The sequence below is a fragment of the Nymphaea colorata genome, chromosome 1, assembly GCF_008831285.2.
Source record: "Nymphaea colorata isolate Beijing-Zhang1983 chromosome 1, ASM883128v2, whole genome shotgun sequence".
Lineage (NCBI taxonomy): Eukaryota > Viridiplantae > Streptophyta > Magnoliopsida > Nymphaeales > Nymphaeaceae > Nymphaea > Nymphaea colorata.
This window is the reverse complement of record NC_045138.2, coordinates 36,871,914-36,895,326: the sequence shown is the minus strand read 5'-3', so window position 1 is coordinate 36,895,326 and position 23,413 is coordinate 36,871,914. Positions and strand designations below refer to the sequence as shown.

The 23,413-nt window shown below is 39.2% G+C and overlaps 3 protein-coding genes across 4 annotated transcripts; 2 read left to right on the top strand and 1 right to left on the bottom strand.

Annotated features, from left to right (window-relative positions):
- The first annotated feature begins 1,469 nt into the window (after window positions 1–1,469).
- LOC116245997 (uncharacterized) lies at window positions 1,470–5,122 on the top strand. Of its 2 annotated transcripts, XM_031617663.2 has the most exons (3): window positions 1,470–2,237; window positions 3,365–4,628; window positions 4,767–5,122. In XM_031617663.2, the coding sequence occupies exons 1-2, from the start codon at window positions 1,562–1,564 to the stop codon at window positions 4,606–4,608; spliced, it is 1,920 nt and encodes a 639-aa protein (XP_031473523.1). In that variant the 5' UTR covers window positions 1,470–1,561; the 3' UTR covers window positions 4,609–4,628; window positions 4,767–5,122. The 2 variants fall into 2 exon arrangements, with proteins under 2 accessions (XP_031473523.1, XP_031473522.1); XM_031617662.2 differs by having other exon boundaries at window positions 1,471–2,237; window positions 3,365–5,122.
- A 2,578-nt stretch (window positions 5,123–7,700) lies between these two features.
- Window positions 7,701–11,706, top strand: LOC116246580 (uncharacterized). The gene is made up of 2 exons (XM_031618416.1): window positions 7,701–8,688; window positions 9,923–11,706. The coding sequence occupies exons 1-2, from the start codon at window positions 7,701–7,703 to the stop codon at window positions 11,131–11,133; spliced, it is 2,199 nt and encodes a 732-aa protein (XP_031474276.1). The 3' UTR covers window positions 11,134–11,706.
- A 1,289-nt stretch (window positions 11,707–12,995) lies between these two features.
- On the bottom strand, window positions 12,996–19,025 carry LOC116249014 (uncharacterized). The gene is made up of 10 exons (XM_031622108.2): window positions 18,862–19,025; window positions 18,428–18,611; window positions 17,118–17,201; window positions 16,474–16,583; window positions 16,322–16,372; window positions 16,043–16,186; window positions 15,835–15,924; window positions 15,601–15,707; window positions 14,422–14,506; window positions 12,996–13,293 (listed from the first exon to the last, which is right to left on the bottom strand). The coding sequence occupies exons 2-10, from the start codon at window positions 18,537–18,539 to the stop codon at window positions 13,198–13,200; spliced, it is 879 nt and encodes a 292-aa protein (XP_031477968.1). The 5' UTR covers window positions 18,540–18,611; window positions 18,862–19,025; the 3' UTR covers window positions 12,996–13,197.
- Between the last annotated feature and the right edge of the window lie 4,388 nt (window positions 19,026–23,413).

Genomic DNA, 23,413 nt, shown 5'->3' with positions numbered 1-23,413 from the left:
CAGGCTGTTCATGGCATAGCTCCAACCATGAGAGTATTGGGACAAGTTCTACAGCAATGGTCATACTGATGAAATCATGACAAAAGTTTTGGTTGCATTCTCTTATATGGTGGCTGTCGACCAGTAAATATGAGAAACTCCTAGTGGTTAAGGCTTGTCCAGTGCTAGACAGCCTAGAATATTATATTATGAACAAGGACGGTTGTCTAGTTTGATGCACTTGTGTTATCTATGTGAATCAATGATAGGAAAGGAAATTACAACGACAGTAAACTTTGGAGATTTGATCTTGCTGCTTGAAGGAGTAGAAATAGGCTCAGCCAATCAAAGAGGCACTTCACTTTATTTAATGGGTACGTTCATGAAAGAAAGTTTCAAAATCCCAACTGCAACTGGTGTTGATGCTGTTGGAGTTCATTGAAGTTCTGATCTGCTTGCATGTGGGCAGCTTCTGCATCTGACAGTAAGAAAAGCTGCTCGATCGATCATGACGCAATGGTGTTGGCCCCTCGGTTGCCTCGAGATCGAACAAGGCAAGGTAAATCAGGGGAATGTAAATCTCTATTTCCTTCAAATACTGTTTTCAAGGGATGTGCACCATGCTCCGGATTCAAGACAAAATTCATTTGTAGAATTCTGACAACCCATCAACTTGATGGTGTCTAAGAGTTAGTTGCCTCTCTAGGTGAGTAGACACTTATGAGCTTCACTCATTGATTTATGTAAAGCTTGGTCCCATCATCTTCGTTCTCAAACACAAATTATGATGGTACTTGCCTCTCGTAGTTTGGTCAAAAATTTATGCAATTACATATATTTAGGCTGTTGAAGAAACCGATTACCTCCAACATTCCGGCAACCGAGTTACAATAGGATGTTCATTCAGAACTCACTTTAATGCATATAACTTATTATCATTATTTTTTTAAGACCAAAATTCGAACTCAAACTAGGGTCTGAAACCCAGTTTAAGTAGTCATCCAAGCACCCCCTTAACTCTATTTCTAAAAGAAATTGTTAAAAAATTCAACTAAATGACATGAAAATGTTACTCTTCGTCTTGGATGCAAAATCTGAATCTAATCTCAAAACATGCATTTGGTGAAATCCGCTGTTGAATCAAGTGGTAGATTTCAGAAGTGTAGATAGGAGATGTGCATCAAATGATATGAAATATGCATTAAATTGTAAAAATTCATATCTGTAGTTCGACGAGAAACATAGCATGAGTTTGATCATCTAGTTTTTTATAATAAGGGGAAATGAGGGGAGTCTTGATTACTTCATATTTAAGATCTGTAGATTTGATGCGAATATGGTGTGGTAAAAGATTATATATTATTCATCAAATTAAGAATCTTCGGCCACATTTAATATCCTAATATCCACACTTGAAATTGTTAGTTTACCTTTTTTTTAATTCAAATTTATTACGTGGCATGAATTTTGCCGAGGCTGTTTTTGCGCGAACAACAACGTGCGGGATCCGGCGCGCCAACGCGTTGTCCATGACCGTCGATCCTCAACTCGCTCACTCCTCCTGGCTCTCACAGAGAGTCCGATGCTCCGCCGCTCCCCTTCTGCCAAGGCCATGCCGCCGGCGAGAAACGCTCTTCCTTTTCTTTTGCTTCTTGCCGTCGTATTCCTCTCCCTCTTTTCTCTACACCGGCCGGACTTCCGCCTCTCATTCCTTCGACCTCCCGAGTCTGACCAGAAAACCTTAGTGTTAGGAAACCCTAGCTCCTGTCGAAGCCAGCCCTCTAACTCTACTTCTAATTTCAGATTCATTGTGAAGGTGCTCGCCTATGATCGTCTTGATTCCCTTGCCCGCTGCCTCCGATCCCTCGCGAATGCCGATTACGATGGCGACCGCGTCGATCTCCACGTCTTTCTCGACCATTTCAGGGCCTCCGACGCGGGGAATGACTCTGGGGCGTTGGATCAGAGGCTTGAGGACGCGAGGCGGATGCTCGGCTTCGTCGATGGGTTCGAGTGGAAGTTCGGGGGCAAATTGGTTCACTATCGGACAGGTAACGTCGGGCTGCAGGCGCAGTGGCTAGAGGCCTGGTGGCCGAGCTCGGATGACGAATTCGCGTTCGTCGTGGAGGACGATCTGGAGCTCTCGCCGGTCTACTATAGGTATCTCAAGAAGTTGATCGCTGCTTACTATTACGACAGGTCGAATTTCAATCCTTCCATCTACGGCGCGTCTCTGCAACGACCGAGATTTGTCGCTGGTAACAGTTCTTTTCTCCACCCTTCTTATTTTCCTTTTTTTATTTGATTCGAAGAACATGAATAGACGGCAAAACAACTAAAAATAACAAAAAGAGCAGCACTACCTTTTTAATACCAAATATGCGTGTCATTGTTCGATTTGCTGATTACGTTTATTTGTTTCTTTTATGCTTATCATTGGATGTCATTTGAGAATTCAATCGACATTTTTTTTACATGAATTTTAATCTCTCAAGAGTATATGATTTACTCGGACTTCTTGTTTAGTCACTTGAAGGAAAAATGACTTTACTTGCTTCGTTGTAATTGTCAATTGCAATAATACTTTGAGAATCTGTGCACTACTCTCCTTCTCCATTGTCGTATATATTTATTACCCTGAAGTTATCTTAGTTGGAGATTGATTTGAATAAATTGGCTGATCGGAGACTATAAGAACTCGATTTAGTTTGGTGGTTAGAATGTCGGCAGAAGAAAGATGGGTTGAAGCACCTGTCAGCTTTCACAAAGTCTCTCTGATTGTTTTCTGATTGCTTTTCTGTAGCAAAAGTGCCTAAATAATGATCAGGGCGTACTTCGCAATAATGTACCTCAGGAGTTATGTAATAGGCCACCTGGACAATGGCAGCTGTCTTCATCATTTCCATAGCCTATCCTCTTCATGATTCAGTCCCTAAACAGCCCATCCTGATAGTCCCTCTTACAACGATTTGGACACAGGTGTATATTGTCATACCTTATAGCTCATAAGCGTGCGTACATGATTATAAATCATGACTCTGCTCCAGATTTGCAGATTGTCTGATGATGATCACCTGTCATTGTTTGCATTAGGAAAATTGAAAGTCTGTAATAGAAGTTTACATCCTTGATACCAGCATATCATGCTTTGGGTTAGCTTTATTCTTTCATTTTTTCTTTTCTTTTTTCTAACTTGTTCTTATTTTTTACATCTCTTCTGATATTCTGCATTCTATTCCTTACTGCATCTCAAGAAATGATGGTGGAAGCTTTGTCTATTGTCATTCTTTTCTTATTTAGTTGCTTCTATTGGTTGGTAGATGAAATTTTATTTGATTAAACTTGTTCGTTGATTACCAATCTCATATTGGTCTACTGTAATCAGGAAAACATGGGAACAAACTGCAGTTGGATGATGACACTCATATTTTCTTATACCAGATTGTTGGAACATGGGGGCAGCTTCTCTTTCCTAAACCATGGAAAGAATTCCGACTGTGGTATGACACACACAAGTTGAAAAATATTCAGCCAATACTGATGGGCATGGTAACAACTGGATGGTATAAGCGGATGGGTGAAAGAATATGGACTCCATGGTTCATTAAGTTCATCCATACTCGTGGTTACTACAACATATACACCAACCTTTTGCAAGAAAGAGCTCTCAGTGTTTCTCACAGAGAAGCTGGTGTAAATTATGGAAGAAAAGTTGGACCAGATTCACAACTGATAAACAGCAGCAGTCTGGACGTGAACCTGTGGAGCATGCAGCCTTTAAGCTCTCTAAAGTGGTTTGATTTTTGCTTCAGAGAAGTGATTCCAGGAAGAATTGTAAAGACCCTTGACGAATTGGGTCCCCTTCTTCACTCTCTGCATAGAGACAAGACTCTGATTATTCTGAGTTTGTATGGAGTTGCCGAAGCATCCTTAAGGAATTTATTGTGCCACTTTGAAAGTCTAGACATCCATAACTATGTGATATTAGGACAGGGCAGCGAATTTCTTCATGAACTTAATAGGAGAGGGCATGCCGTTATTGATACAGAGGAGCTGGTTCAAGACCTCAGAAAGCATGTCTTGAAAAGTTCTTGGAGTTCAACAACTGGACGGAGTAAGGAGATTGTGGCTACAGCTTACGTGATAAGGAAGTCTATTGTGATGGGTTACAATGCTTGGCTGGTCAGTGGAAATATGATTCCTACCAGCAATATATTTTGTAACTTCACTCAAGAAATGCATGAATTTGCTACTGCAAATGAATTGGAGCTATCATTCTTCCGGAGTTCAGCATCAATCTTCATGGATGAGAATTTTATCATTAAGCTAACATCATCACCTTCCTTGAAGGATGGCAAATGGCCTTCTAGTACTCCATATTTTGGGCAGTTGGCCGCTAGATTCTCCCAAGAAAATAAACTTCCAATGCAAACTATCGATATCTCAAAAATTGCTTATGCAGTAACACCGAATGATGAAAAGCAATCCAGTTTGGGTGTTGGGCAGAAGATGGTATTTTGGGCTGCGGATATGAATTTGAATCTTCTCAAAGGTCGTCTCCAAAATTTGGGCTTGTGGGCTATTGATGAGGAACTATCGTGTACTTCTGTGGTGTGCCATCCATCATAAGAACGGCAAGAAGCATACAGGTGGATCCTCCGCTGGTAAAATTATTTGGTCTATATTATGACAATTCACGGGCAGCACGGCCAAGAATGGCTCTGGATGTTGAAATTTCTCTGCGTAAACTCATAGATGCTTGATCGTGTATTTTGCAATCCCTTCAGGTTGATTTTTCGAGCTGGTCAGCCTAACTCCAGCTGCAGTTCTGCCCGAAAGAAAGAAGCTTCGCATTTGTTAATGAAGATGAATAAGCAGCAGCCGTTTTTATCAAAATTCTTGCTGAATCAGATATTTGGCCGTTCAGCATCTTTGGAACGATTTATTGTGTACATGTCCACTAAGAGTGGGGGGAAAAAGAAGAGCCCTAACTTGTCCTTCCTTGAAGTGCATTATCCATGTTCTTTTTTCACTTAAACAGGAATAGGCACATTCAAGAATGATGAAAGCCTTTTTCCGATGTATTTGCTGTTAAATTGCTGAGGAAATTGAATTAATATTGCAACTTATATTTTTTGCTCTAGGACTGTTTGTCAGGCAGAGCTCGCTCACGGGAGCATTTCAACATGAACAAGCGACAATATGTTCGTAGAGGATCTATAGGCTTTATGTCTGCTCTCATGAGAGTTTAGGTGTTTGATTTTCCTTTTTATGGTCTGTGGCAATGAAGAATAAGAAGAAGATAAAATAATAATAATAATAATAATAACAGTAATAATAATATTAAAATAATGATCAAGGCGCCAATATTTTGTGGTAGCTCAAGTTGTTATTTGATTTCATTGGATTCAAACACCCTTCAGATTTCAAATGAAGTTTAATATTGTCCTTATTAGCCTTTAGCAATATTTTTCGACTTCTATCTTCCTGATCGCTGCTTATGTCCTTATGACTGCAAATGTGACCATTACTTGCCATTAAACTAACAGGGAATGTTGGGTTGAGTGGTGTGTTGTAGCCCTGTTCTGGATTTAAATCGTAGGGGGTGGAATTTTGATGATGTTGGGGAATATTGAATTTGAGATTAGGAGTGTCATTATAAAAGCTAAGTAGACCAGTTGTTGTCCCTCCTCTTCCCCCCATATTTTTTTTCTCTCTCTCTCCCGGTTGGGATAGCCTTTTCGCACCTTTATTCTACAAAAAAATGTGATTAAATATAAAAAAACTGTGCATCAGGCACTAGAATTGATTTAGTCTTATTCACGACTATTGTGTTTGTCAGTTCTAAGTATCATGTTTTTCCTATGCTTCACTTGAAATGGTATCATATGACTACCCAAATCAAGCCAAACATCCTTGTTTTATCAATTTTCTTTTCAGAAAGAAACTGAAGGCAAGTCCAGAGCACTAAGCTTGAGGAGGAAATACTGTGGAAACACTCAGCCAAGACGATGACAATGTGTTGAGATTTGATTTAGAGTATTCAACATGACAATCTTTACATTTCTCCTTTATCGCTTGCTCACCACCGGCGGTGCCTTTATCCTTCTTTATAATATTTAGATTTCATATTTATGATTTTTTAGAATAAACCATGGAAAAAATTAATTGTATCTTGTATAATTTTTTTTTAGTATGTTGTATGGTCACCAAACTTTTTATTATCTTTCCGCAAGTTCCTTGAAAGCAGTTTATCGTGAAGCGTAAGCACACGTCCAATCTCCAAAATCAATTTCGTGCAAACTTGGACGGCAGTTTCTTTCTTCCTTTCTTTCTTTTTTGTGATTCCCACGCAATCTTGAACTAACAAAACCTGAGAATCATTTTAAATTGGAGTTATTAAATAGAAAATCTCAACGTACTCAAATTTCCAGTATAAGGATTTCAATTGGCTCCTTAATTTGTGAATCAAACCATACCTTTTTGAACGATTTATATTTTATGCCGTAATACAGAATACCATGTTCCCACAGTTTAAAACCGAAGGGGTATTTCAGCCATTTTATAAGGTATTTTTTTACTATATCATTTTTTGCTTGTATAGGGGAGTCTTCCATATAGTCAGCAGGGGCATTTTTTGATCATATCATTTTTTCACTCTTGGAAATAATGCATTCTGTGGCTACAAAACGTCGCCAATGATTTACTATTGTGGAATGTATCATTTGTGACTCTTTGTAGCATCGCAAAATTTAAATTTACCCATCTGGCAATGGACGTTAGTCGACTGATTTCAATATATATATATATATATATATGTCAATTGCGTTGGCCAGAGGAGGCGTAGGCCAATTTGGCAGAATTTGGTTTAAATTCTACAAATTAACTATTTATGTATGCTTATTGGTCGAAGAAACAGATTATTTGAAACCAGAAAATTTTGTATTCAAGCTATCATTCTTAGTTCACGAAAAAGGTCTTGATACACATTCAATCTCAGGGATTGAAAACAATCTTCACTAAACAAATCCTGTAAATCACATGTATTAAGCTGAATTTACGGGAAAACTGGAAAAAGAAAAGGTAAATGGTAGGCACAATCAATTATAGAAAACATGATATACTATCTATAGTTTATTATTGTTGACCATTGTCACAAATAATGTTTTGGAGTTTTAAATGGTGAAGTTTTTCTCAAGTATATACATACAACAGAGTTTAAAAAAATATGGTAAAATTTTTAAAAAATTTTAAAAATTAAAAATAGAGAAAAGGGTTAAATAAGTGAGAAACTAATAACACAAACATCTAAAAATAAGTATATTTTCAAAAAATTAAAAAATATAAAAAAACTGTTTGACATTAAAAAATAAAAAACTGAAAAAAAGCAAAAAAACATGTTGATAATGCGCTTTTTAATGCACTTTGTTGTTTTAAATGGCTAGTTAAATTTATCACGTATTTTTGTTGTTTTTTTCAAAAAAACGTACTTTTTGACATTGACATAAAATGAGGGATTATAAGCTTGAGATTCCAAGAAGGTAAGTTTTACACATTTTTTTATTAAAAATTGACTTATATCTGTTCTCCGATTTGCCGCATGGTTCCTTCTTCCTTTGGTTATAGTTACAGTTGCAAGTCTTTCATAAGAGATTGAATTCTACACAAACTTCTACTGATAAGACTAAACACTTGAACAACTTGTTTAAGCATAAGTTATTATGTCACAATCTGCTGTGTTAATAATTTATCGATCACAATTGCAGACGCATCACAGCAGGTTGCTAATTTTTACTTCCTTTGACCTTTCCATCGACGATTCGCAACAGTTGGCCGAGGAGGAGATCGGCTCCAAGGACGAAGTGGCTGCAATCTATGGTAGAGCTGTTTCTGGCAGATGCAACAAGGAATCACGCCATCAACCGCGTTTGCTATCCATCTTGGAGCACCGGCCGCTACGATTAGCGAACCGGCTATTCTTTTCCTCGGTTCTGCCCGTACATCTTCGCTTCCGTAGAGCGAAGACGATGCTCCGTCGCTCCGCCACCGCCACAAAGGTGCGGACAAACGCTGGTCCGCTCCTCCTGTTCCTCATCCTCATCATCGTCTTCTTCTCCTTCTTTTCCGTATCTCTGCACCGTGCGGACCTCAATCCTTCCTTCTTTCCACCATCAGAACCCGAACGGAGAATGCCACTCTTCGCCACCCCTAGCCCCGCTCGAGCCCTAAACGCGAGGCCTCTCATCAGCTCCAGCTTCAGATTCATCGTGAAGGTGCTCGCCTACAATCGGCTCGATTCCCTCATCCGTTGCCTTCGATCCCTGGCGGAGGCGGATTATGACGGCGACCGCGTTGATCTTCACGTTTTCGTCGATCACTTCAAGGCCGACGCCGGCGCCGGGAACAGCATGGATCAGAGGCTGGAGGCCGCGAGGAAGATGCTCAGCTTCGTGGACGGGTTCGAGTGGCGGTTCGGGGAGAAACTGGTGCATTACCGGACGGGGAACGTCGGGCTGCCGGCGCAGTGGCTGGAGGCATGGTGGCCGAGCTCAGACGACGAATTCGCGTTCGTGGTCGAGGACGATCTGGAGCTCTCGCCCCTCTATTATCGATACCTCAGGAGGCTGATCGCAACTTACTACTACGAGTCGTCGAATTACAGTCCTTCGATCTATGGCGCGTCTCTGCAACGCCCGGCATTCGTCGCCGGTGAGAAGTTGTTCCCGCCGCCTTTTATTCAAACTCTCGGACTTTTCTTTCTTCGATTTATTGTCATGTCCTCGCCTTTTCAGGGATTTCATTTCCTCGGAATTGATTTTTCTGTCCCAACCTTTCCGTGCGTTGGTTATGCGTCAGGCATGCATATTTGACTATAAGCATTTAAGTTTTAATTTCTTGGTTTATTCTTGGTCCCGTATTTCAAAATTCAATTGGTGTTTTTAGTTATTCATTGTCTACTTCCCTGTTTTTATTTTCAAAGTATACTGGAGACTAAATTGATGAAGAATTTAAGTTTTTCAGAAATTTTGATTTGTCAGTCTCATGTTCCAGCCTATATGTATCGGCTGCATTGGATTATTCGTTTATTTAAAATAAAATTTAACAAATATTTACAATTATATAATGAAACAAAAAATGCTTGATATTTCAAATTTCAAGTCTCACACAGGATCATGTGAGACCAACAAAGACTAGGAAAGTTTTACTTAAAAAACCATGCCTAAATTTGAAAAGAATTTCAATTAACTTATTTTTCATGTCAAATTCAAGTTGATAAACACCAACATATTCTTAAAACATCAGAACATTGGTTTTTTATTACTAAACATCAAAATATTCTTAAAACGTAAGAACATCAAAATTTTCTTGCTGAACATTCAAATGTAAGTGTGTCTCCCTATTTGGCATTCCTTAATGAAACTATCTTTACAATGGTTTTTTATTATAAAATTCAAGCGATAGGCCGGACGCCTATACGGCCTCTCGTACCAAAAGAATTCTCAGGTGCATTTCAACCGCAAGAAAAACTTTTCACCAGAATAAATCGTATCCAAATATTATGGTGTATTTCATTCCTTATGTCCTCGTTATTTTGTTTATCTCGAACATCAAACAAGGAATAACTATTTCGACCATAAAAAATGAAGATTAATTGGATACATTCCACAAGTAAACAAATTTAATTAGCAATATAATTTGATTGATAGTTTACAAAGTCTCATATGTAAACTTCCTTTTTAACTAAGGTGTCATCTATTTTTTGAAAGCTTAACTTTACATATAGCACCTTAATAATCTTCAATCAATTCGATGAAATGGTTTCATAATCAGCTCTGATATTAGACCCATGTTAAGATACATTGTTAATTATTTTTCTGTATTTATACTTCATGAATTATCTTTTTGCTTGACCGTTGAACTGCTCTTACTTCACTGAGGCCAGGCATACGTGGAAACAAAGTGCACTTGGATGATGAAGAGCACATAATATTATACCAGCTGGTTGGAACCTGGGGACAGCTTCTCTTCCCTAAACCATGGAAGGAGTTCCGCCTGTGGTATGACATGCATAAGATGAAAAATATCCAGCCAATTCTGGAGGGTATGGTAACAACAAGGTGGCATCGGAGTATAGGTTACAAAATTTGGACTCCATGGTTCGTTAAGTTTGTTCATAGCCGAGGTTACTACAATATGTACAGCAATTTCTTGAGAGAGCGAGCTCTTAGTGTATCTCACAGAGAAGCTGGTGTAAACTATAGAACAAGAGCTGGACCTGACTCTAAACTGATAGTTAATGGCAGCCTGGACGTGGACTTGTGGGACATTAAGCCTTTGAGATCTCTCAAGTGGTATGGTTACTGCTTCAATCAAGTAATTCCGGGAAGAATTGTGAAGACCCTCAATGACCTGAGCTCTCTCCTTCATTCTCTGCAGAGAGACAAGGCTGTCATTTTTGTGAGCTTGTATGGTGTTGCAGAAGCAATCTCGAGGAATTTACTATGCCACTTTGAAAATCTGAATATACAGAACTACATTGTACTAGGTCATGGTGACAATTTTCTATATGATCTTGCTAGGAGGGGACATCCAGTTATTGACACTGAGAAACTGGTTCTAGATGTCAAGAGAGGCTCTTGGAATGCAATATCAAAACAGGGCAAGGAGGTGCTGGTTACTGCCCATGTGATAAAGAAGTCCGTTGAGAAAGGTTACAATGCTTGGCTGATCAGTGGAAATATGATTCCTACTGGCGACCAATTTTCCAAATCCTTTCATGCTAAGTATGATTTCGCTACTGCAAACGATCTGGAGCTATCATTCTTCAAGAGTTCTGGGTCCAAGCTTCTTCACAAGCTAATAGATTCTGTGATAGGTGGTAAATTGTCTTTAAATAAGCTATCCTTTGCGCAACTGATTGGGGGGTTCCGGAAGGAGAGTGGCCTACCAATCAAAACTATTGATGTTGAGAAAATTGCTCACAGAGTAACACCCAATCAGGGAAAAAAGAATGATTTAGCTAATGGGAGGAAGATGATATTTTGGTCTCCTGATCTGCAGCTAACTGTGCTTGAAGGTCATCTCAGGCAATTGGGATTGTGGGTTATTGATGAGGAGCTATCATGCACTTCCGTGGTCTGCCATTCATCGTAGTGATGATAAATGCATGCAGCTTCATTCTTCTCATGTTCAGACGCGTGCGTGACCAAGCACGTCCTTCACGACGTTATTTGTATTGTCGACACTAGTCTGCCTCTTGCATAATTTTGTACGAGAACTATACTGTTAGCTGTTCCATATTTCTTGTAATATAATCCTCTATACGGTCGTCAACCACGATGGCGAACGCATCAGGAGTCCCTATCTTCTGTTTCTATTGATTGTCAAGAGCGGCTACCCAAGTACATCCCCCCTAAGTCACTAAAAGTACATTAGTCCAGTAACGGGGCTAGGTTTTTGTTGTTTCACCATTGAATTGTGACTGGTAGACAACAGCCTGCAAGAAGTAGTGGAGCAAAAAACTAGTAACGGGGGTAAACAAAATAGAGCTGACAAGGGAGTATGAGTTCAGAATGAAGCAGTAATATCTAGAGGAAGTTGGATATACCTCAAAACAGTTGACACCAATGACGACGCACGATTTGAATGAGAGACCGCCTATATTTGTGCTTTTGTCTACTTTTCTTGCATATAAAATTATCCAGTTGTGTAGCCTTCTTCATGTATAAGGGAATACCCTCCAACTGATTAGTGTAATCTTTTGTAGTTGAAAATTTCCTTGCTTTGGGTGTTGGGCAGGTGGACTCTTATATGCACCTCTGGGTCCCCTTATAAGTGAAGTTTCAGTCTCCTCGCTTCTCTCATTCATGATGTACTGTGTTCTTAAGCTGTTTAAACTCGGAGTTCTTCAAGCAATCTACATATGCAATTGCACCATGGGCTTGCAGCGGCAAGGACTGTCACGCTCCATGGACTGAAGGTCCATGATAACTGGTGTTAAGTTAGAAGGGGCATTTCTATATAAATTTTCATTTTACTGCTCCAAAGCCATAGTTTTATATGTATTTATATAATTTTTGGCAAATTAGGCGAGCTTCTACCCCACCCCCCCCCCCCCCCCCCCTCAGCATAATTTGACTCCACCCTTGTCTACAAGTATTCGGATGTGGCAGCCATTTGCGATAGCAGATGCAACAATCAACTACTCCATTTTCGGATATCCCTTACCCGAGCAACCCTCGCACCTTCTGTTTCCGACAATTTTATCTCGCACACAGGTTTTTGTTTCTGTTAAATAAATAGCTCTTCGAGTGTGTGATCTCCTAACCGTAGACGCTCATTCTTCAGTATACTATTTGTTACACGCAGTTTGCGGGTAGACTCTATTATCTTCTCACAGGATCCTCCTCTTTCTCAGCTTGCAAACCTACGATCTTACACAGCTGTACCAAACTTTATACCTTGCGACAATCCCCTTATGAATCTGAAGATTTTCAAAAAAATAGTCCAATGAAATGGAACAGTAAAACACACACTCAAAACACGGCGCTAGACAAAAGTAATAAACCGTCGTCCACCCACCAAGTCATATTCCGACAATTCCTACGGTGAATTTGCCTCATCTATAGACAGACGAAAGAACATATTACAGCAAAATGGAGAGAGAATAATGTTCAAAAACCTCGCCCACGTTGATTCCGAAGTGTCATGGAGAGATTAATGGGAAAAAGAACCTATATCTTCAGCTTCACCTTTTTTATGCATTGCAACAATATGGGTCGTCGTTTGTCAGCAAACACACATCTAAGAGTAGGTGTATGTACCGATTTCCGAAACCTGCTTTGACATTATCATTAAATGAGCGGTAACACGTGTCTGATTTTCCTTTTCTAACATCCCCTACAATTTTGTAAGGAGGCTGATTTGATTCTGATCCCGTTCTAAAAGCCTAAAATTCCTTCCTGAAGGGGTTTGTATCTGAGACTTCGTAGAGTGACATACTCCTTTTGGACATCTTAAGCAGTGAAATCTTTTGCTAGGAGCCCCTTTTTTTCGATAATCATGCGCAGTCCAGCTAATAACAAAAATGAACAATCTCCATTGTGGTACCTGGTGAGCGTTCATGCATGCTGGGTTACATTATAATACAGGAACCAAGGATACAAAGAATAACTTAGCCTAAAACCAAACGCCATTTATCAAAATCTGATGCAGCAGCTATCCAAGAATTTTCTGCTTCTTAGCAGTATTCATATAGGGCCTGATAACCCACTCATTTTGGGCTTCACTTTGATCAACGGTTCCCAACTTGACCTGCAAATGAAAGGGGAAAATAAATATTAGTATACAAAGGTAGTCAATTCTACATATGGAGATTCCTTCATTATGCTGATTCCAATCTTCCTGCCTAGGCATTGGATTTGTAATGATGAATGCATCAATAACAGGATTAAATTAGTAGCATATACCACCTTCAGCAATCCTTTTTTTTTTTTTTTTTGGAAATGTGCCCAGCAAACTGCCCTTTTCAGTATAAATCATTGGCTTCTTGGGGTTCATATGTAGCATTTAGAGTTTGCCTGGTTCAAGGGAAAATAACTTTGGGATTCATATACTATAAATCCACAGCATCAGCAAACTTTTTCTCAAAATATATGATACCTTAAAATTAAGGAGCTTTTCAATAAGTAATCCATTCACCACATCGATTTCTCAAGCTATTTGGAGTAAGCAAGAATGGCAGTTCACAGTCCTTACAAACTAAACAACATTGAGCACAAAAATAGAACTTATATCCAGTGAATGGCTACTAGTCCATAATGTTAAACAACTATAGTAAACTAGTCCATAAAATTTAAACTACATAACAGTATAATACAACCCGAGTACTGCTCCTTATGCTTTACTCTGCAAACAGTTAGGAAAAACTTCAAAAAAAATTCACTTTGGAATCAGAAACTAGGCTCTTGATAAAGAAAATCATGAAAACTCCTTTTATACATCTATCAGCACAAGTCTTTTATACCCTTAAGAATTTAAGGAAGTAAATGAACAGATTTCATATGGTCATAATAGATAAGATATAGACTATAGAGGGTAAGGGACTGGTCCAAACCTGAAATTAGTTTCAAGTGTGTAAAGTGTCAATTTATCCTATAACTATTCCATGTATCCTAGAGAGAATGGGATGGCACATTGGACAATCCACTCCCATCTTCGAGCCCCAAATTGCCATCTCAACCAGTGCCTTAAGATGGTGCAACAATCTTTATCAACCATTGATTCTAAATTTAAAATATTAAAATATCCAAATGAACAACCACTTGAGCAAAGACAAACTCAAACATAGAATGTTCCCAATAGATATAAAGCAAAACTGCAATAATCTGACAGCAAGATATATCAGACTGCAACCTGTATGCATATACAACAGAAGTTCACCTGATAAAGACGTAGCTCAAAACGAGGTCCAACTTCCTTCAGGTCAATCGACTTTGGACCACCAGTTTTTTCATAGGTGTGATGCCTGGACATCGGATGGCAACAAAAACAGTTAGAATCAGCACGAGAAATATATATCCTTCCAGAAGCCTAACAGAACAAGCTTAAGCAATCCTAGAATCCAGCTCTAAGTGCTTATGAAAAACTTTAAGATGTATTTCCACTCCATATGCTATATATATTCCACTCCATATGCTATATATATATATATATATATGTGTGTGTGTGTGTGTGTGTGTGTGAGACACACCTAGACTACCATGTGTTAACTATCTAATGGTGACAATTGTGTCAACAACCATTCAATGAGAGAGAGGTGCACACTCAAGCAAAACAAATCCTTCTCTTTCATGTATCGTGTCCTTTCAGAAGAGTTTTCTGCTAAGGCCATTTTAACTAGACAACTCTTCCTATGCAATAGCTTAAGCCGGGTGACAGAGTTGACAACATCCCATAGTTCATAGTAGGGGTGGGCACCGGGCCCGGCCGCCGGCGAGGGCCCGGTATGGGCCGGCCCGATTAATTTTAAAATATTATTTTATTATTATTATTATTATATAATTTATTATTAAAAATATACTTTACATTACAAAAACATATTTTATATTTTAAAAATAGTTTTTTCTTAAAATCAGGCCGGGCCGGGGCCAGGTTTCGGGTATTGGGCTGGGTTTCGGGTATCGGGCCCGGGCCCGATTTGTAAGAACCGGGCCGAGCTGGCCCGATGCCCACCCTTGGTTCATACAGTCTAAGATCCCTATGCATATTACTTGTCAGAAAGTGCTTCAGCAAGACTGACAACACGCTGAATAATTTGAGTGGTGGTCTCAACAGACAAAGTAATGTGCCCGTTTTCATAACTAAGCTCGTCATTCCACTGATGAGAAACAGAGAAAGCCAAACCAACACCAATCAAATTGAAAAGGAGATGGGTCAAATAATCAAGGATGTTCAAACAAGTTTATACACAAGCTCACTATTTGTATTTTTTTTACTGAGATACACTAGAATCAGTAACTTTACTAAGTTACTAACTATTAGTGTCTAAGGGGAAATTCTATGATAAAACTTTAGAAAGAAACAAGAATATAGACAAAGGAACAATAAAAGATACCACACCTGAAGGAAATATAATCAGATTGGTTGGCAAACGTAATAATGCGCTTGGCATCTGGTTTAGGAACGGGAAACAAGTGCTTCAAAATGTTCGCAGTTCTCTGACCAAGCTGCATGATTCCAACAGATAGAAAACCACAGTTTCAAGGCTCGGACCAGCACAAAGCATACAAGAGCCTTGAAGAAGAAGGCTAATTTTAAACGGCTTTTAAGACATGGATTATCTTATGACTGTACCTTAGTTGAAAAATTATGAAGAATCAGATGGGGAAAGGCCTCAGACATTGTTCCGACAGATTTCTTGTCTTTAATGTCATGTCTCGTTACCTGATGACAGTGTACCGGTCAAGTTGAACACATCAGATGCACTTCTAGATATAAAAATTGCCAATAATACTAACATACTGATGCAAAAATAAATAAAATAGGATGCAGCTTACAATACCACGTTGAGCAATCCAAAATATGCAGTAGGACCAAAAGGCAGATGACATACAACCAAGCCATCAGGTTCACCACGATGTTCATGCACCATGATGATATCTGTAAAATCATATGTGCGACAAGTCTCAACAATTTCTGATATAACCTGCAGAAAAATGAGTTGTGGAGCATATTTCACTTGAAATATCATATATCCACAGGTCTAGGTTTCTTGATTGGTATAGTCAATTGAAATGGTAATCAGAGTATAAACCCTACTCGCCAAATCTCAAAAACTAACCTGATTGCCACGATTTATTCTCTGTGCATTAGGAAAAATGAATTTAAGTTCCTGTTGCACAGGCACGACAAAGTTAATATTATTATGTACAACAATCAGTATTAGCATGAACTGGCCCATTTAAATTTCAAACAAACTAGTCGCAATCTAACCTTCACAAACTGTACAAGACGGCTACTAGGATCACGAGATGTTGTCAGTAAAATCTTTGGATCCCTTTCAGCGGCATTAGCATATTCATCATCAATGTGACTTCTTGGCACTGATCCCAATAATGAAACTAAATAGTTCAGATTCAGATAAGCCTAGGAATACAAAGCTTATGGTAGTATGCCCTTAATTAAGGTGACTTCAACATTGTTTAATCAGATTTAAGTGTGATGCTATACAAATTGAGTTCAACACAAGTTTTTCCGTTTTTCATAATTTAGTAAGCATTATCCTGCCAAATGCTTATGAGTTGTTCATCTTATCCTGTCTCAAAATATGAATTTTATGATGCAGGTTAAGGTAATTAACGTACTAACTAGTAAGGTGGTGGTCAGCACTGAATCAGGCAGTTTTAGTAGCTAAGCACACCCAGGCCATATGCAGCCACCTCTTGAACTACTGGGCCACCCAAAGACTCAAGTAAAAAAACATGATGTGAAATTTTTTTTACCCCTCCATTTTCTTCTACTTCTTTTGCCCTATTTTTTCCATCCCCACCCCCAAAAAAAACATTTTTTCTTATTGTTCTTTCCTTTTTCTTCATGTCAACTTTTACATGAATAATGCAGAGAGGTGGGAATACAACCTGCCGTCTGTTCATCCTCAAGATCAATTTCCTGACGTAATGCTGCTTCTTCATTTCGAAGCTCTGTTGGAATTGGCTTTCCTTCTGCAATGAGGATAAATAGATACAACAGCCATCATAACTAAAGTGTGGCTCCAAGAAGAAATTTGAAAAAAACTAAAGCAAGAAATGTTCTAAGGCGTTATAAACTAAAAATTCAATATGTACAGTATCACTGTTACCTATCACATTTAACTGCTAAACCAGAATAAAAGAAAAGAAAAATGATGACACACTCAAGGAAAATTATTTACCAAAACTACCTTCTATTTGACGACATGTGTGACCTGTATCATTATATCTAAATTCTAAACACAAAGTACTATATTCCACCTGCTTCTAGCCTTCCAATTCTCTGCGCACCAGTATTCTTTCAGAGATTAGCGAGAATACGAAATGTTATTTTTTAGGTCAAGCAGCCTTCAATTCCTTGACAATTGACATGCTTTCCAATCAGGTGGGAAACAATCAAGAACAAAAACTTCAATAACAAATAAAGTCAATTATCAGTCAGTCAATCTTCCTTAGCGCACCAAAAAATTGCAGCTGTCTGAATGTAAGACACATCCTATGACCCTAAGTTAAATCCTCTTAGCCCGTAGTATCCTAAGAATAGTGACAACAATAACCAAGAAGAACAATCTCATATGACAATCATTCATTGGAGAATCAGCACAAATGAAGTTCTGGTAACGATACAGATACTAGGCACCTAGTCATGCAAGCTCAAGTTGGTCTTTATGTTTTCAATCCTACTCCTCATCTCTTCCTCCACGGTGCATGCTATATTTGATAGTGCTCCATCGACACATGAAATTTGGCAGTACAAGAGTATGGACATCAGCAGCAAACACAATACATTATTCAACCAATTTTTTGTCAGTTAAAAAATGACACAAATCCATTATTATTGCGAAGAGGCATGCAAACAAACATAACGATATAAATTCCCTCAAGGCCCCGACAGATGATATACTTTCATCGCCTTCTTAAATTTGGTGCAGAAAGTTCCTACACAGGAGGAGCATTACCATTGGTTCCTTCAAGCACACATTGAAGTGCATTCCCATATCAATAAGAAAAATGAGGAGGCAGGTGAGAAGGAGAATTAGGCATCAATGACATCAGGAGAATAAGAATGAAGCAAACAGAAGACTCACAAACCCGCAGACGTGAGAGAATTTGACATCCCATAGCAAACATGAATGCAAAAATAGACTAAGCAAAAAAGAAAAAAAAAAAAGACGGGTGCTGAGGGGTACAAGATAAACCTTCAAGGGCTTCTCTGATCTTCCGCTTCTTCTCGTAGAGCAGCCTCTCTTTTCCTTCCAAGCTCTTCCTATAGAGGTACTCTCTCCTTAGACGGATGTTTCGCCTCAGCATCTTCTTCGCCGGTTCGATTCCCAAGCAGTAAAATCCTACAAGTCCTAGCAGTCGGAGTGCTCCAAGAAGCCACTGTAAATAAATAAAAAAAAAGGGGGAGCAGAAACAAGAAGCAATGTTATTCAATACAATGAGGCAAAGCAAGGGGTTGCGCCTATCATGAGGCAACGCATAAGCCTCGAAGCACACACAGACTCTCAATCGAGAGAGAGAGAGAGAGGAGAAGGCTGCCGTCGGCCCTCACTCCAGAGCGAGAGGATGGGAGAGAGAGGCGAGGGCTGCCGGCAGGCTTCCCTCAATCGAGAGAGAAAGAGAGAGCTACCTGAGCGGTAAGAAGAACGAGAAGCCCTTGGGGAACGAGCGGCGGGCGATATGCAGAGTCGGGTGAGAAGTGAGGACTGAGGAAAAGAAAAAGGGCGCAGCCGCACAGGAGGGTTTCGAAATTTCGGGGGTTAACAAAAGGGTTTCACCGTTTTTACAAGAGGCAGGGGCAAGCATCTCGTGTGATATGAAATCACTAGGGATTTTACATTACAAGAATTTGGGGTCAGCTTCCTTTACATCTAACATCAAATGTGAGAATTTGGCGATATATTGGGGATCTCAAATTCTCTTTTTCATACTTCCATGTTTGATTGCTATGCAGCCTTACATAAAATTGATTAGAAATCAGTCTCGGATTTGAGAACAGAAGCTATCAAATATACCTTTAATATCCATAGTCGCATTTTATCATGACTTCTAACTAATTTGCAACATTATGTAGATTTTTATGCAAGATATTCAATTTTACCATCACCTAGAATAGACTAATTTATGTGCCTAGTTGCATTGGTATTGTCGAGAATAAGGAAATGAAATCAACTTGGAACCACCTGCCTGCAACAACAGAAAATTAAAACTAAGGTATAAATGACAATCAAACTTAGGGAAAGGAAAAAGATGTAGACCAATGAAACAAAAAATTGTACTGCTCATAAAATTATAGATAAAAAATAAACCAACTCATGAGATCAGACATAGAGGAAGCGAACCTACCATTTGCACACCTTCAGTGAGAAGAATGTCATCGGAATTTATACACCCCAACACAATCTTAAATCTTAGGAGAGAGTAGCTGTGGCTTGAAAAGAAAAATACGAATGATCCTGTTTTAGCAATAAGATTAAAAGTTGAGCGGGATTTTGTATTTTTTTTCCAATTTTTTAGAGAATTTCATTTATTCGGCATGCAAATAAAAAAAAAGGACACGATTTGTTAGTGTTGTATTAGTTATTTTAAGTTAAAACCATTTTTATTAATTTATTCCCATAAAAAATAGCACCACCATAAAGAAGTGTGAAGATTCTTGATGGAGCCTGAATCCTGCCCTCTATTGTTCTTGTATATAAGAGCATGGAGGAGAATGTCATGGACAGAACACCTGAGACATTCCTCTGGTGCACTTTCTGTCTCGCCCCGAGTGGCGGGACAGAAAAGAAAACGTTTTGGGACAAAGAGTACTTTTATCAGTGTCATGAGACTCCCCCACCATGTTTGAGTGGAGACCATGGATCATGCATGTGTTTGAGTTTTTCGAGCCAGGCTTGAGACCTATCATTAACCATGGTTAGCTCCACCTCTGCATCCTATAATCTGGTCATGTATAATAAGTGAACGACATCTCTATCCACCAATTAAGTGTTTTTAGAAGTGTAGCATAGCTGGTCGCCTTAGTTTCATGCTTATGAACGCTACTTGTAAATGATGGCTGCACGACACTCGAGTTAAAAAATGTGTCGCAAACTTAGCTCTGCCCCTTAAATGAGAGAAAATGGAGGTGGACTCGCGCCACCACCTCTATCCACTTGACCCTATATAATAAGAAATATGTACCTCGGATATGGAACTCTAAGCGTGGCTTATTAAGTCAACCTGCTTAGCCTAGTACTTAGTTTACGCGATCATCATTAATAAACTTAATTAATTTCACAACTTAGGGTGCACATGCCCCCCCCCTTGCATTTTAGGTACTAATCATAATCGTTCAAGGCATTGTTTTGCGGATGATTTAATTGGTGCAGTGCTTGTGGCTACCGCGGGGTCACTGTTCGTCGCGTATGGCTCTCATTCCAACGCAACTTCACATCGCATAAGAGCACCATGTTGCACGTGATTGTGCGACCGTGAAATTGACCATTGGAAAACGAAAAAAAGAAGAGCCACTGGCCTTGTTGAGCAGTCCAATAAATGAAGCAGCATCGAAATGCTTGAGGGAAATTTTCTGTTATAGTTTGAAAGGCTGTTGTTTTTCAAGTCTATGGATCGAGGATATTAAACAAGAGCAGGGGCGGAGTCATCTTTTGGGGCTGAACTGTCAATATGATCTTTTAATTTTTTCTTTATAGGGGTCAATGCTCATTTTTCAAAAGTTCTACTGAGGCCAAACTAATATTTAAAAAAAAAAATTAATGGGTAAATTTTAATTTTTCAGAATGTGAGCCTCTGCCCCTAGCCAAGACTATATCAACGGTAGTTTTTTTTTTTTTTAATTTGATTTTGTTAAGTCGTCCAAGCTCCAAGCCAAAAGGATCAATTACAGATGAAGATGAGCTTGTGCGCGAAAAATATGAAAAAAAATACAAACCATCTTTCTGCTTGTTGTCCAGAATTTGGGGACCCAAATGAAAACCTCCTTAAACTATGGATGAGTTTTTTTTTTTTTTTTGTGTAAATCAACAAACTGACAAGAGAGTCTGTGATGTCTTAACAATCTTATCCCCAGGCCATGATTTTTTATAAAAAGTGCAACACATTGATATATATATATATATATATGTAAGTATTTGCACCTACCACACACAGCTAAAGCTAATCTAAAAAGAAATGGAATTGCTGTTTTCAATCTTGAATGTCATAGTCATTGATACAGCTGTTGATTGAAAATGAAAATCTTGTGATTATCCTCGAATAACTTTAAAATGTATAAGGTTTATTATTTTTCTAATACTGGGTGCGGCTTCTGGTTTCTCTTTATAATTAATTAGATTAGAAACAAACAAACAAAAAATCAGCTAGAGGCCAGCATGACATAGGTCAATGGGCCTACTTCATTATTGTTGGTTGCCGGCTGATGGATTAGGTGCGCATATCAATAAGGTCAAGTGGATTGATATTTTGAGACCCAAAACGGTTCGGTTAGGATGGGAGACAGCTAAACATATTGAGTTTCGGGTCACAACCCAAAACTTCTATACCAGATCTGACCCATTTGCATCTCAGGTGGCCTAGTTAGTTTGTGATTATGTCCTCGAGACAATAAGTTTTCTGCATGTTCAAGGAACACAATTTAGGAGAGTTTTCCGGCATTGAGCTCGAGTCAAGTTAGCTTCGGACCTATAACTTGAAACAGGCCGGGCCGGGCCGAGCCAGATTAACATGAAGCATACATCTAGATTTGTTAATTACCAATTCTTAAGGATAATTATAAACTACTAAAGCGGTGATTTGACACCTATATTTTTTTGTTAAAACCTTCCTAATTACTTTTCTTCTCTTTCTATTTCGGCGAGTCAGACCCTACCAGGAGAAAAATATTGGTCGCAGAACCGCAACCTCTTCCAATTAAATTAGCCGGCCCCTCTACTCTAGGGTTGGTGGACTCAACTCTTGTCGGCATCACTAGCTACGTGGATGGAGCTCCTGCTGATCTCTCTTCTTCACATGAAGCCCAGGCCACCGGCCGGCCGGCTGGACGATCCCGACCTTACAGACACAGCATAGACTTGGGTCTCATCCATACCCACATCATGTTTACCTATTTAAGGCTGAAGTTGAATACAAATATTTTTGGATTCAATACTGGTTTGATCCGGTTTCGTCTGGTGTAAGGAAAACCTCATATTCAGTGAACATATCTTGTTTCGGCAGCTCTTTGCCTTGTACGCTTTGATTTGTGAAGCTCATCTTTTGTTTTTTATGATTTCCAAGCAGAGACGATGGCACGTAAAAGAGTATTTTATTAAATGGTATCGGACGTTTGACATCGCCCAATGTCAAAGCATTTAACCGCTTCCATGATAAAGACCAATAAATAAATCAATTAGAAATAAGGGCCTTGACCGTTTAATTCAGTCCCTATAAATGTTCTGTTACAAAGGCCTTCCAACGCCAAGAGCTTTGAATTCTAACCGAATAATATCATTATATCTTTAAAAATGTATTTAACTGTAGTTTTTTTTTTTTTTCTCTCTCTCTCTACCACGGATATGGTTCCGGGACAGCACGACTCGTGTCCAGAATCAAGATCCATACCCGGAGGACACGGGTGCTAAGCCGACGCCGATCTGCGCAATAATAACACCTGCATTAATTTAATTTTGCTTTTGCCAAAGGAACTTATTTATTCCGTGGAAACCTTCAACTTAATAAAATTTTTTTCCGCAAGGGCACGGAATTTCATTGAAGAAGATGCGTCGCATTTTCATCTCCTTTTCACCGGTCAAAAAGGGTGAGCCATAAAAGGGGCAAGAGACTAAAAAAAATAGAAAAATAAATAAGACCAAGGTCCCACGTAGCAATAATAATCACAGCAACAACAAGATGAGAGGGAGTGGGGGTTGAGAACTGAGAATGAATTCGGTCAAAGCCGCGTGAGCTCAACGCTGCCGTTGGAGGTTGAGCGTCAGTCAACCACCAAACCCCCCACGCAACTCATCTTATGGTCAGGTCAGCTGCTGCAAAGCAGACCGAGCCGAGCCGAGCCGGGTCGGTCCAGTCCGCGACCAGGTTTGTTCAAAGGAACCCAATCAAGCCCTCCCCACTGGCTCAATCAGGCATGATCCCTTTTCAGTGGGCTCGAGCCAAACAGGCCCAGCACGATTAGACTGGGTGCA

Bases quoted from the DNA above. Each gene is read 5' to 3' on its own strand.
- LOC116245997 (XM_031617663.2), top strand. From the start codon at position 1,562: ATGCTCCGCCGCTCCCCTTCTGCCAAGGCCATGCCGCCGGCGAGAAAC. The intron at 2,238-3,364 runs GTAACAGTTCTT...TACTGTAATCAG, and splicing joins ACGACCGAGATTTGTCGCTG to GAAAACATGGGAACAAACTG.
- LOC116249014 (XM_031622108.2), bottom strand. From the start codon at position 18,539: ATGCTGAGGCGAAACATCCGTCTAAGGAGAGAGTACCTCTATAGGAAG. The intron at 16,187-16,321 runs GTTAGTTTTTGA...ATTTTTCTGCAG, and splicing joins GAATAAATCGTGGCAATCAG to GTTATATCAGAAATTGTTGA. The intron at 13,294-14,421 runs GTGAACTTCTGT...TTTCATTTGCAG, and splicing joins TTGAGCTACGTCTTTATCAG to GTCAAGTTGGGAACCGTTGA.
- LOC116246580 (XM_031618416.1), top strand. From the start codon at position 7,701: ATGTCACAATCTGCTGTGTTAATAATTTATCGATCACAATTGCAGACG. The intron at 8,689-9,922 runs GTGAGAAGTTGT...CACTGAGGCCAG, and splicing joins ACGCCCGGCATTCGTCGCCG to GCATACGTGGAAACAAAGTG.